This window comes from Dendrobates tinctorius, unplaced genomic scaffold, assembly GCF_039654945.1.
Source record: "Dendrobates tinctorius isolate UK_male_01 unplaced genomic scaffold, ASM3965494v1 ptg000021l, whole genome shotgun sequence".
NCBI lineage: Eukaryota > Metazoa > Chordata > Amphibia > Anura > Dendrobatidae > Dendrobates > Dendrobates tinctorius.
Window position 1 is genome coordinate 42,555,014 of NW_027361689.1, and position 13,846 is coordinate 42,568,859.

The following is a 13,846-nucleotide window of genomic DNA, read 5'->3' on the forward strand; positions in this document are numbered from 1 at the left end:
TAATACTGTCCCTATGTACAATATAACTACTATAATACTGCCCCTATGTAGAAGAATATAAATACTATAATACTGCTCCTATGTACAGGAATAAAACTACTATAATACTTCTCCTATGTACAGGAATATAACTACTATAATACTGCCCCTATGTACAAGAATATAACTACTATAATACTGCTCCTATGTACAAGAATATAACTACTATAATACTGCCCCTATGTAGAAGAATATAAATACTATAATACTGCTCCTACGTACAAGAATATAACTACTATAGTACTGCCCCTATGTACAAGAATATAACTACTATAACACAGCCCCTATGTACAAGAATATAACTACTATAATACTGCTCCTATGTACAAGAATATAACTACTATAATACTGCCCCTATGTAGAAGAATATAAATACTATAATACTGCTCCTACGTACAAGAATATAACTACTATAGTACTGCCCCTATGTACAAGAATATAACTACTATAACACAGCCCCTATGTACAAGAATATAACTACTATAATACTGCCCCTATGTAGAAGAATATAACTACTATAATACTGCCCTTATGTACAAGAATATAACTACTATAATACTGCTCCTATGTACAAGAATATAACTACTATAATACTGCCCCTATGTAGAAGAATATAACTACTATAATACTGCCCTTATGTACAAGAATATAACTACTATAATACTGCCCCTATGTACAAGAATATAACTACTATAATACTGCCCTTATGTACAAGAATATAACTACTATAATACTGCCCCTATGTACAAGAATATAACTACTATAATACTTCTCCTATGTACAAGAATATAACTACTATAATACTTAGGATACATGCACATGCTCAGTACTTGCAGCAGAAAAATCTTCTGCAAATACTGGCATATTGGCAGGAGAAACACTGTGTAAAATATGAGCATTTTTTGCACATTCATTTGTCTATAACTTTACCTTCTTATTGCAATATTGTAAGTACTGAGCCAGAAGACGTCTCCTCCGCTTTTCTATATCCTCACTGGATTGGTTATCTATGTATTTCTCGATGGCTCTCTGTATCGGATCCGCCACTTGTTCTGTCCACCTCTTGTGCTGGATCTCTCTCCTGCACTGCTCAGCCTGCTCTGTCTGTGCAACATACTCATCCACTGTCTGACCAAATGCAAAAAAGTCAAAGCCATTAAACTAAAAAAATAAGAAATTGTATGTAAAAAAATATATGGGGTGGGGTCATCAGAACATACATTGTTTTTCGATATTCTTTGCATGTGATTGTACAGTGAGCACAGTAATTAGAGAGGCGAGTGACTAACCCCTTTAATCAAAACCAGAACCCAAAGCTCTCCTGACTACTGTTCGAGTTCTGATGCTGGCTTCCATTTCCAGAGACGTATCTAGGGGGGGGGGCAGCTGGGGCATGTGTCCCTGGGCGCAGTCAGCAGGGCCTTTTAATGCAGCGGTCCGCAGTGCCTCCCCTGGCGGCTGCATTCTGCCGCCCCCGGCCTGGGAGTCGGCCGTTCAGCCGACAGCCGGCGCAGAGAAGCTGCCGTGCGCCGGCTCACGGGGATCAATTACTATAGAGATACCAGTACAATTGTAGCTCTGACCGCCGGGTCAGAGCGACGCTAGCAGCGTGATCATGTCATGTGATCATGCTGCTGACGTCACTCGCCGGCACCCAGAAGGGGAACACTGGCGGGAAGTGTGCTCCACTGTGGTGCTGAACCAATGAAGGTGTCATGATCCAGGTTGGATTATGACAGATAAATGCACTAGTTACCTTTGTTTTTCCTTAAGCTGTGTGCTTTAAGGTAGTTTTGCCCCCGGTGGCCATTTGGGTCATTGCACTGTGGTGATTTCAGTTCTAGTTTTGCCCCCGGTGGCCGGTAGGGTCATTGCACTCTGGTTACTTTAGTGCACGTGATTATCACTAACTATATAGGAGTGTCTTGTTCTCTCACTCACTTTTGGTGAGATTGCTCATTTCCAACCACGACTGGTGAAGGAAAGAACTACAGAGAGGAGTTCCTTGCTGCTCAGGAGAGCTCTGGTGTAAAGTCTGGTGAAGGAAGGAATTACAGAGAGGTGTTCCTTGCAGCTCTGACAAAGCTTGGAGTAGTAGCAGCTATTCTGGAGGAAAGCTGCATTCTGGTGGACTCTGTTGCTGGGAGCAATAGCAACAGAGCAAAGCTAAGTGGTGTTATCCCTATTTGTATTTTTCCCTGGTGTGTATTAGTACAGCGGTGGGGCCAGTGCCTGCACCATCCAGCTCCCTAGCAAGTGATAGGGGTAGGGTGTGCTAGGGTGACAGGTTCCGGCTCGGCGACAGGTGAGGAGCCTGTATAGGGAACGTTAGGATTGTGAGGGACACTGACTCAGGGGAGTGCAGGAGGTCTCCACGTCCCTGTTCCCTATCGCAGGGCCCACCGTTGTAATTGTTTCCCCTTCCCCCATGTCTTGTTGTTTTAGTTACCGGCCTGTGGGTCGTTTTACACAGGACAGTTACACGTGCAGTGTCTTGTTGTTTTAGTTACCGACCTGCGGGTCGTGTCACACAGGACGGGTCCACGTGACAGAAGGTAGGAGGGGGGACATACTTTATGTGTGGGGGGATTTGGAGTGGGGATGTGAACAGCGCCCTATGCGGGCCTTTATTGTGCAATTTTATACTGGGCAGTCACCCCCTCCAGGAATGGGTAGGTGGAGAGTGGCTGTTAATCTGGTATTTTGCACCTGTGTTGCTAACATCTTGCTTTATGGGCTGGCTGCACCCTGCAGTGCATTTGTTTTTAGACCTGGGAAGGTAAGTGTTGCTGCCTTTTTTTCTGCTGTTTTAAAATGAATTTTTGGAGACCTTGAGTCTTCTTTAGTGGCTTTGCTATTTAGTTTAGGGATGGGGGTATTACTTTGTGTGGGGGGATTTGGAGTGGGGATCGGGGGGATTACTTTGTGTGGGGGGATTTGGAGTGGGGATGGGTGGATTACTTTGTGTGGGGGATTTGGAGTAGGGATGGGGGATTACTTTGTGTGGGGGGATTTGGAGTGGGGATTGCTTTGAGTGGGGGATTTGGAGTGGGGATGGGGGATTACTTTGTGTGGGGGATTATTTAATGTGTGGAGGGATTTGGAGTGGCGATGGGGGGATTACTTTGTGTGTGGGGGATTTGGAGTGGGGATGGGGGATTACTTTGTGGGTGGATTTGGCGTGGGGATGGGGGGATTATTTAATGTGTGGGGGGATTTGGAGTGGGGATGGGGGATTACTTTGTGTGGGGGATATGGAATGGGGATGGGGAACTACTTTATGTGTGGGGGGATTTGGAGTGGGGATGAGGGATTACTTTGTGTGAGGGGATTTGAAGTGGGGATGGGGGTTATTTAATGTGTGTGGAGGGATTTGGAGTGGGGATGGGGTTATTTAATGTGTGTGGGGAGATTTGGGGTGGGGGGGTATTTAATGTGTGTGGTGAGATTTGAGGACATAAAATGAAGAGTGTATGTATGAGGGCATGTATGAGAAAACAGTATGGGGGATGGGTGCAGACACAGTATGGTGAGTGGGAGGATGGGTGCAGACAGTATGGGGAGCGAACGGGTAAATGTATGTGGACACAGTATGAGTAGTGATGGGAAAAATGTATGTGGACACAGTATGGGAACTGAGGGTGATGGGATGTGTGCAGGGTATGTGTGAGCAGACAGTATAGAGAGTGAAGGAGTAAATATATGAGGAGACAGTATGGTGAACAGGTGGGATGTTAGAGGAGACAGTATGAGGAGGGAGGGGAATTATGTGAGGTGACAGTATATTGCAGATATTTTTTATTAAGGAGCATTATTCTATCTTTAAGGGCATCGTGTGGAGATTTGCTGCAGAAGACCGGAGAAGATGGAGGTCTGCAGAGACGAGATGTGGATGAGAAAACTCATCATGAAGTCTGGACAAGAAGAAGAAAAGAAGGAGAAAGACTCCAGAGACGACATAATCTATAACGTAACTGGATGTAAATATTATTTGTGATACCGACTAATTCTCATGTTTTTATTTGTTAAGAGCATTAAAGGGGTTGTCCAGGTTTGTGATGAGTCTGTCATTCTATGTGACTGCAGACTTCTGAATTCTCACAGTGCTCACTGAACGCTGTTAGGATTCTCTCATGCTGACTAGACATGTGTGGCCTCACTCAATGAAAATGAACCGAGCGAGGCTGGGCATGTCTAGTCGGAATGTGGCCAGAAGTATATAAATCACATGCTTGTGCTGACATGACCGTATACTCTTGCCACCGGTAAGGAGAATCCTAAAAGTGTGCAGTGCATTCGTTGTGAGAATTCAGAAGCCTGCAATGTCAGGATTCAGCTCTGCAGGTTCCAGTAGTCATCACATGGACACTTCAATCATGCGATTTTCATACTTATGGTCCTTTGGCAACGAGCTTCTCTTCCTGCTTCTCTGTTTTTCACTGAACTTTGAGAGCATTAGGAAGAGCAGCTTGCCGGTACATGACTAGGTGTGCAAATCGCTTGGGGGGGGGGGTGCCAAACAGAATTCTTGCCCCGGGTACCTCTGCCCATTCCTGATGTTGGCTCCCTTTCCTGATGCTGGTTTCCATTTCTGATGTAGGCTCCCATTCCTGATGCTGGCTTCCATTACTGATGTTGGCTCCCATTCCTGATGCAGACTTCCATTCCTGATGTAGGCTTTTATTCCTGAGGCGGGCTCACATTCCTGATGCTGGCTCCCATTCCTGATGTAGGCTTTTATTCCTGAGGCGGGCTCCCATTCCTGATGCGGGCTCCCATTCCTGATGCTGGCTTCCATTCCTGATGTACGCTTTTATTCCTGATGCTGGCTCCCACTCCTGATGCTGGCTCCCATTCCTGATGTAGGATCCCATTCCTGATGCTGGCTCCAATTCCTGTTGATGGCTCCCATTCCTGATGTTGGCTCCCATTCCTGATGCTGGCTCCCATTCCTGATGTAGGCTTTTATTCCTGATGCGGGCTCCTGTTCCTGATGATGGCTCCCATTCCTGATGTTGGCTCCCATTCCTGATGCTGGCTCCCATTCCTGATGCTGGCTCCCATTACTGATGCAGACTTCCATTCCTAATGCTGGCTTGCATTCCTGATGTAGGCTCCCATTCCTGATGCTGGCTCCCATTCCTGATGTGGGCTTTTATTCCTGATGCGGGCTCCTGTTCCAGATGCGGGCTCCCATTCCTGATGTTGGCTTCCACTCATGATGCTGGCTCCTATTCCTGATGTAGGCTTTTATTCCTGATGCAGACTCCTGTTCCTGATGCGGGCTCCCATTCCTGATGCAGGCTTTAATTCCTGAGCCGGGCTCCCATTCCTGATGCGGGCTCCCATTCCTGATGTAGGCTTTTATTCCTGAGGCGGGCTCCCATTCCTGATGCAGGCTCCCATTCTTGATGCTGGCTCCCATTACTGATGCAGGCCTCCATTCCTAATGCTGGCTCCCATTCCTGATGCTGGCTTGCATTCCTGATGTAGGCTCCCATTCCTGATGCTGGCTCCCACTCCTGATGTAGGTTTTTATTCCTGATGCTGGCTCCCATTCCTGATGCTGGCTTTCACTCCTGATGCTGGCCTTCACTCCTGATGCTGGCTTTCACTCCTGATGCTGGCTCCCATTACTGATGCTGGATTGCATTCCTGATGTAGGCTTCCATTCCTGATGCTGGCTCCAATTCCTGATGTAGGCTTTTATTCCTGATGCGGGCTCCCATTCCTGATGCAGGCTCCCGTTCCTGATGCTGGCTCCCATTCCCGATGTAAGCTTCCACTCCTGATGCTGGCTCCCATTCCTGATGCAAGCTCCCATTCCGTACCTTTGATAGATCAGACCTTTACAGACACAGCAAAACCAAATAGAATTGTTTTTTTTTTAATAATTTTTTTTATTTATATAAATATATAACATTTTAAATCATTTATTTTTTATCACATTTTCTCAACTTTTTTGTTCTTTCAATGGACTTGAACCTGCAATTGCTTGATCACTTGCAGTACTACAGTATATAATCAAAGAAACAATCTCCTATGAAGCTGAGATATGCAGGGCTTCACGAGGACCAAGATGACAATGGGATCAAGATGACAATGATGGCACCGATGCACGCGTGTACTGGGAACTGTCAGCGGCATCTAAATGGAAGCATCTAAATAGAAAGGGTCAGAGCTCGCTCAATACATGCACACCGTGACATACAGGAACGCCATGGTGCCTGAAGTTTGTAAAAGCCAGGGTAGTGGTTTCCACTGTCAGAAAAAGGAAATGGACAGAACACAGATTCCTCCTCGGTATCTCACTCGCCCAGAGCACGTACCTGGTTATAGAGGTTCTCGGTGTCCAGAACACACTGGGTCATTGCACTGATTTCCCGGCTTTCTTGATCCCCTAATAGCTGAGAGAACAGATCGTTATTGATAACAGAGCACCTAAATCATGTCAGACCCCCCAAAATTGCCAGCCATTTTTAATGATAAATCCGCCCCGCGATTAGTACTAATGAGCCCAAAGTCTGTACTTTAATATTTATTAGAGTGCTCCAAAAACATGCCAATCTGCATCAAGTAAGGTTTCAAATCTGCAGCATAGCACCAGCAAAGCGGTTTAGACATTGCCAAATTTCAGTAGGGTATTTATAATGGAATCAGTGGCAGAAAAGCGATGACGACCTATACGATTTCTACAACAGATTTACTGTCTGAATTGCCAAGTGTTTATATGCGCATTAACTGCATTCAATGGAGCTAATCTGCGTCCGCCTACAAATTAGTACATGTCATGTCGCCTTTTAAGATCTGCAGCAGAAAACCGGACAATCTACTGTGGATTTTCCCTTGAAAACAATGGGAAGGGGATTGTGGGCAGATTATTTCATACAGATTTCAGCACAGAAAATGACAAAAAACGACAACTCTGTGAATGCACCACATATGGACAGATTTATTATCACTTGTGTTTATACACTATGCACCAAATGTACCAAAAGGCAAAAGTCACTTAAGCGCATAAGCCTAGGGTGGAAAATGCAGCAGCTACTGGTAAATTTCAAAAATAAAAATAGATACCAATAAAAGTAAAATTAATTGAGACATCAGTAGGTTAAATGTTTTTGAATATCCATATTGAATCAGGAGCCCCATATAATGCTGCACAAAGGTTAATAATGGCCCCATAAGATGCTCTATAGAATAACGTGCCCCGTATGCTGCTACATAAAGGTTATGGCCCTATATGCTGCTCCATAGATTAACCCCCATAAGATGCTCTATAGATTATGCACCATAAGATGATCCATAAGGCCTCTTTCACACTTCCGTTTTTGACAATCAGTCAAGATCCGCCAATTTTGAAAAAAAACGTATCCGCCATTTTTTTTTGCGGATCCGTTTTTTTCCCCATTGACTTTCATTATTGGCGGATCCTGACTGATTGCCGTCCGTTGCATCCGTTTTTTTGAGGATCCGCCGCAATGTTAGTGTCCGTCAACATCCTCAAAGATTTCCAAACGGAGCTTGCAACGTTTTTTTTGCCGGCGGATGCTCCAGACACTGAATTAACCCCAAAATCTGTCTGGGTGCCGGACAAAAAAATATCTCTCTCTCTCTCTCTCAGATGCTCCATAGATTATACCCCCATAAAATGCTCCATAGATTATGCTCCCATAAGATGCTCCATAGATTATGCCCCATATGCTGCCCCATAAAATGCTCCATAGAATAGGCCCCATATGCTACCGCTGCTGCTGTTTAAAAAAAAAATGACATACTCATCTCTCCGTCACTGGGGGCCAGGTGCCGGTGTCGCCGCTGGCTCAGGGCCCCGACACCTGTGATATTCACCTGTCCCCGGTCCATCGCTGCATCTTCCGGGTCCTCTGTCAGTCACTGTTTAGACAGAGGGCGCGGCGCGCACTGACTACGTCATCGCGCCCTCTGCTGCCTGAATGTCACTGACAGAGGACGCGGAGGACAGAGCGGCGCGCAGCGATGGACCGGGGACAGGTAACTATATAACATAAACTTACCCCCTCCTGGCGCGGTCTCTGCAGCCCCTGCGTCTCTGGCAGCTCTTCCTTCAGCGGTCACATGGTACTGCTCATTAAAGTCATGAATATGCGCACATTCATGACTTTAATGAGTGGTACCACGTGACTGCTGAAGGAAGGCGTGGGAGAAGCAAGGGGGCTGCAGAAACGCGCCGGGGGGGTAGGTATGATCTCTGACACCCCCGCTCCCCCTTGCCCGCCGACCCCCTGGTGTATGACTCACGTATAAGTCGAAAGGGGGACTTTCAACCCAAGAAAATGGGCTGAAAATCTTGGCTTATACGCGAGTATATACAGTATGCAGTTAAAAAATGCACGCGTGTTCTTATTGTATTTCCGCAGCGGAAACGAATCAAAAATGAACATGATCTGCACATATGTATATTGAAAAAGTTTTCAAAGCCAAATACCAGGAAAAATAAAAAACATGACATATGAAAAACAGCAGCAGCAGCGGCAAAAATAGGATAAAAACACATGTAAAAAAAAAAGCTCTCAAAAATGCAATGAAAAAAGTAACCTCGCTTACATAATAGGTGCAGAAAATAAGCAAAATCAAAAACTCACCAAAAGCCCTAAAGTCAAAAAATTAAATAGGCAAGTGCAGATTTGTGCCAAAATTGACAAACATTTTGGAGTAGAGATGAATAAAACTGTCTAAAAGCTGCTGATCCCCTGATCCTCTTCAAGCTCTTCCCTTCGGGAAAACTCTCCCAATCTTTCAGCTCCCGTCTGTTCAGCTCAAGCAGTGGGTGGCGGCATTTGGTTATGAGTGCGGTGAAATGTTGGCTAATTTCATCTTCCTCTTTCTACAAGGAAGTCCGTCACCTTAAATGAAACCTGTCACATTGAAAATGCAGCGCCATCTGTAGGCGGAATGTTACAGAGCAGGGGCAGCTGAGTAGACTGACATGTCGTACTGTGGGAAAAGATTCAGTAAAAAAGGCTGGTTTCACATTAGCGCATTTTCAGCGCGCGCACGGCCGGGGGTAGCTCCGCCCCCGAGCCGGCTCTCTGCCCGGCGTGCCCGCCCCTTCCTTGTAGCGCCGCCTCCTAGCGGACAGCGGCGCCTGCGATCGGCGCACCCTATCTTTAGCATAGGGTGCGCCGATCGTGCGCAGGCCGTGCGCTAGTTGCGCTTTGACCTGCGCTGCGCACTTTTGACGGTGCGCCGTGCGCGCCAAAATCAAACTTTTCGGATTTTGGCGCGCACGGCGCACCGTCAAAAGTGCGCAGCGCAGGTCAAAGCGCAACTAGCGCACGGCCTGCGCACGATCGGCGCACCCTATGCTAAAGATAGGGTGCGCCGATCGCAGGCGCCGCTGTCCGCTAGGAGGCGGCGCTACAAGGAAGGGGCGGGCACGCCGGGCAGAGAGCCGGCTCGGGGGCGGAGCTACCCCCGGCCATGCGCGCGCTGAAAATGCGCTAATGTGAAACCAGCCTAACCTGTGTTTTATTCATCTAAAACTCTGCTGTTTCTGGATCTTCAGTCGGTGATTGAGAAACTTCCTTCTATAAGTGTTCATACAGAGACAGCTGTCAGTTATTGAGTAGGACCGCCCATTTAACGGTCCTACTCAATACTCAAGAAAACTGTCACCACACATACCGGATACACTGACGTCTGAAAAAACCCTAACTTAATAAAAAAAAATACAGTCCGCCACTACTCTGACCTCTCCCCACCCCTCATCAAACATGTTTCCCCCAGCTCATCATACAACACCACTATCCTAGCCAAAGTCCTAACAAAAGCATTAGTGGAAACTCGATCATTAAGGCTAGTTTCACACTAGCGCTTTTGAGCGCAGTGATGGCCTGCGCACGGCCGCCGCTAAGCCCTGCCCCCTGCCGCGCCTCCGCTGGTAGCTCCGCCTACCGGCGCATGACACTGCATGCGTCCTGCGTCCCCTATCTTTATCACTGGGGGCGCAGGCCGTGCGCAGTATGCGGTTGGTGGCGCATGCGCCTTTTTGACGGTGCGCCGACCTGCGCAAAACGCAACCTGCTGCAGTTTGGTTGCGCTCAGCGCACCGTCAAAAAGGCGCATGCGCCGCCAAACGCATACTGCGCACGGCCTGCGCCCCCAGTGATAAAGATAGGGGACGCAGGACGCATGCAGCGTCATGTGCCGGTAGGCGGAGCTACCGGCGGAGGCGCGCCAGGGGCGGGGCTTAGCGGCGGCCGTGCGCAGGCCGTCGCTGCGCTCAAAAGCGCTAGTGTGAAACTAGCCTTATCGAACTTTGTCTGAATTTGTCCTATTTAGAAGAAAATGCTTGTGAATGCAAAAAAGAATCCGAATGTTCAACATTCATGCTAAATTTGAAATTGGCGAACGTTTTCCCAACAAGTCATCCGAACAACGCTCATCTCTAGTCAGGAATTGCCAGAGGTCGGTACAGGGAAGCAGCAGTATTATTGAAGGATAAGCAGGTTGCGCAGATAGAAACAATCAGAGGTCTGTACATGATAGCAGCAGTATAGTCTTGGATGAAGCAGTACGTGACTAAAGATTGGGAGCTCAATGATCTCACAAGGAAGGAAGTGCAATGCCAGTTTTAAAGAAGGTGTTAAATCAGGAGATTTTCAAGAGGGAGACCATCAGGAAGTTACAGGGTGGAGCCATCGGAAATTACACAGGTATTAGTATCTTGATTAGCAAGGAGCTGTCCAGCCATCTGAAATAGCTCAAAGGGAAGAGCTGTCATCTGGTGCACCAGAGCTGCTGGGTTTGAGTCCTGACATACTGTATATAGGGGTCTATGTGGAGGGTCATACTGTATATAGGAGGCTATGTGAGGGCTCATATTGTACATAGGCAATGTGGGGTTCTGCACTGTGCATAGGTGGCTAGGTGGGGGATTATATTGTATGTAGAGGGGTTATGTGGGGGCTCATACTATATATAGGGGCTATTTGACGGCTCATATGGTATATAGGGGGATATCAGCATACTTAATTCTACTCAATATTAAATTATAATATTAATACAAAATAAAGATTATAATTGCAATAAATACAGTTGTGCTCAAAATTTTACATACCCGGACAGAATTTTTGCATTTTTGGCCTTTTTTTTTTAGAGAATATGAATGATAACACCAAACCTTTTTCTCCAATCATGGTTAGTGGTTGGGTGAAGCCATTTATTGTCAATCTACTGTGTTTTCTCTTTTTAATTCATAATGACAACCCAAAACATCCAAATGACCCTGATCAAAAGTTCATTTCTTAATACCGTGTATTGCCCCCACTAACATCAATGACAGCTTGAATTCTTTTGTGGTAGTTGTGGATGAGGTTCTTTATTTTCTCAGATGGTAAAGCTGCCCACTCTTCTTGGCAAAAAAACTCCAGTTCCTGTAAATTCCTGGGCTGTCTAGCAAGAACTAAAAAAATATTCAGGACCCCAATCAGAGGACCATAAAACATCCGGACTCCTTATCTATGAACTGGTCCAATGTTTATATTTATGTTTCTCCCTCTCCCATACTGATAGTTCTGCTTCACGTCACTTGTCTTATCTATTGCATTTTTTCTAGGCTGTATTGTGCATAAATATGTGACTTCAGATTTTGTATTAGTCTAGCCTGATGAAGAGACCTGAGTAGTCTCGAAAGCTTGCAATGTGTTACCATCTTTTCAGTTAGCCATTAAAAGGTATCAACTACTGAGGACTCTCAATCCTGAATATTTTTCAATCCACTGGCTAACACGGTGCAAAGATATACATCTTTCCTGTAGCAAGAACTACACGCTTGAGATCTCCCCAGAGTGGCTCAATGATATTGAGGTCAGGAGACTGAGATGGCCACTCCAGAACCTTTACTTTGTTCTGCGGTACCTAATGACAGGTTGACTTGACCTCGTGTTTTGGATCGTTGTCATGTTGGAACGTCCAAGTACGTCCCATGATAACGTGCTGCATTCATTTTTAATTCAACTTTCACCAAGTTCCTGTGCCTTTGTAGCTCACACATCCCCAAAACATCAGCAATCCACCTCCGTGCTTTATAGTAGGAATGATGTTCCTTTCATCATAGGCCTTGTTGACCTCTCTCCAAATGTAGAATTTATGGTTCTAGCCAAAAAGTTCAATTTTGGTCTAAACACCCAAATTACCTTGTTCCAGAAGTTTGAGACTTTCCTCTCTACTGTTTTGCGTATTGTAGGCTAGATACTTTGTGGCATTTGCGCAGTAATGGTTTTCTTCTGGCGACTCGACCATGCAGCCCATTTTTCTTCAACTACCTCCTTATTGTGCATCTTGAAACAGCCACACCGCTAGTTTTCAGAGAGTTTAATATTTCAGCTGATGTTATTTGTGGGTTTTTCTTTGCATCCGGAACAATTTTCCTGGCACTTGTCACAGGACACAGGTGAGGATGTTACCTTTAGTAGCCATTCAAACCCATTTGTGTCAACTTCTGCACATGTTATCAGGGCAAAATCACCAGGGTATGTAAACTTTTGATCAGTGTCATTTGGATGTTTTGGGTTGTCACTTTGATTTAAAAAGAGAAAACACAGTAGTTTGACAATAAATGGCTTCACCCAACCACTAACCATGAGTGGAGAAAAAGTTTTGGTGCTATCATTCATATTCTCTGGAAAAAAGGCCAAGAAGGCAAAAATTCTGCTGGGGTTTGTAAACTTTTGAGCACAACTGTATGTTCATATTAATATTGAGAAGAATTCATTTCAACCTATTGGTTCGATCCTCCACAACAGTCATGGTCTCTCTTGTGACCCCTAGGGAAAATTACCTGTCCACTAGTAATAATGCCCCTTCTGTACCCTCCACAGTAAAAGCTTCCTGCTTCTGTAACCCACACAGGAACAGTGTCCCCTCTGTGCCACTTCAGAGTAATAATGCCCCTCTATGCCTAATGATAATAGTGCACGGTTTCTTACAATAATAATATTGCCCCAATGGTCCTCCTGATAGTAATAGAGAACTACTGGGCCTCAATAATAATAATAATAATAATATTAATACTGGAACCTTGATCTTCCTTATAATAACTATAGCGCCCCTGGAAGTCTTACAGTGATATTAATACCCCGAGCTTCCTTAAAAATAATAATAGAGACCGCCCGGGGACTACTAATAATAATAAAACCCTGGGCCTCCTTATAATGCTAATAATTGTACCCCTTTGGACATCCTCATAATAATAGCGCCCTCTGGGTATCCTTATAATTATAATAGAAATAATAATAATAAAAAATAGCTACCCCTTGTGCCACCTTTCCTTTTATTAAAATAAGTGTCCACCTGGATCTTTTAATTATGATATAGAAATAATAATATTCCCCATTGGGCCTCTTAATATTTACAATAGTGCCCCTTGGTTCAACTTATAATAATAATAATAATAATAATATCCCCTTGAGCCTCTTTGTAATAATAATGCCCACCTGGGCTTCATATAGAGACCCTCTAGGCCTCCCCATAGCGATAATAAAAGGACTCCGTGTCTCTTTCCACAGCCCCCATGGGGCTCCCTGTTATAACAATAGCCCCCCCTTGGCCTTCCTATGATAATATTAGTGCCCCCCTAGGTATCCTTATAATAACAATAGCTCCCACTTAGGCCTCCTTGTAATAATATTAGTATCCTGCAGCTCACTCCCATGCTGAGTGGTGGTGTGCTCCTCCTCACTACAGTCTCTCTCCAGGCGCAGAAGTGATGTCGTTGCATTCCCTGATGCCATCTGTCTCTTGCTGTCCTGCCCGGGGCCGGTAG

The 13,846-nt window shown here is 45.4% G+C and overlaps 1 protein-coding gene across 3 annotated transcripts in view; it reads right to left on the reverse strand.

Annotated features, from left to right (window-relative positions):
* LOC141083853 (protein FAM228B-like) overlaps positions 1-13,846 on the reverse strand; it is a 725,331-nt gene that overhangs the window by 22,525 nt on the left and 688,960 nt on the right. For all 3 annotated transcript variants that reach the window (XM_073568323.1, XM_073568321.1, XM_073568324.1), the window contains 2 exons: positions 6,369-6,446; positions 970-1,167 (listed from right to left, as the gene is read on the reverse strand). In XM_073568323.1, coding sequence (XP_073424424.1) covers positions 970-1,167; positions 6,369-6,446 — 276 coding nt within the window. The remainder of the gene's footprint in view (positions 1-969; positions 1,168-6,368; positions 6,447-13,846) is intronic.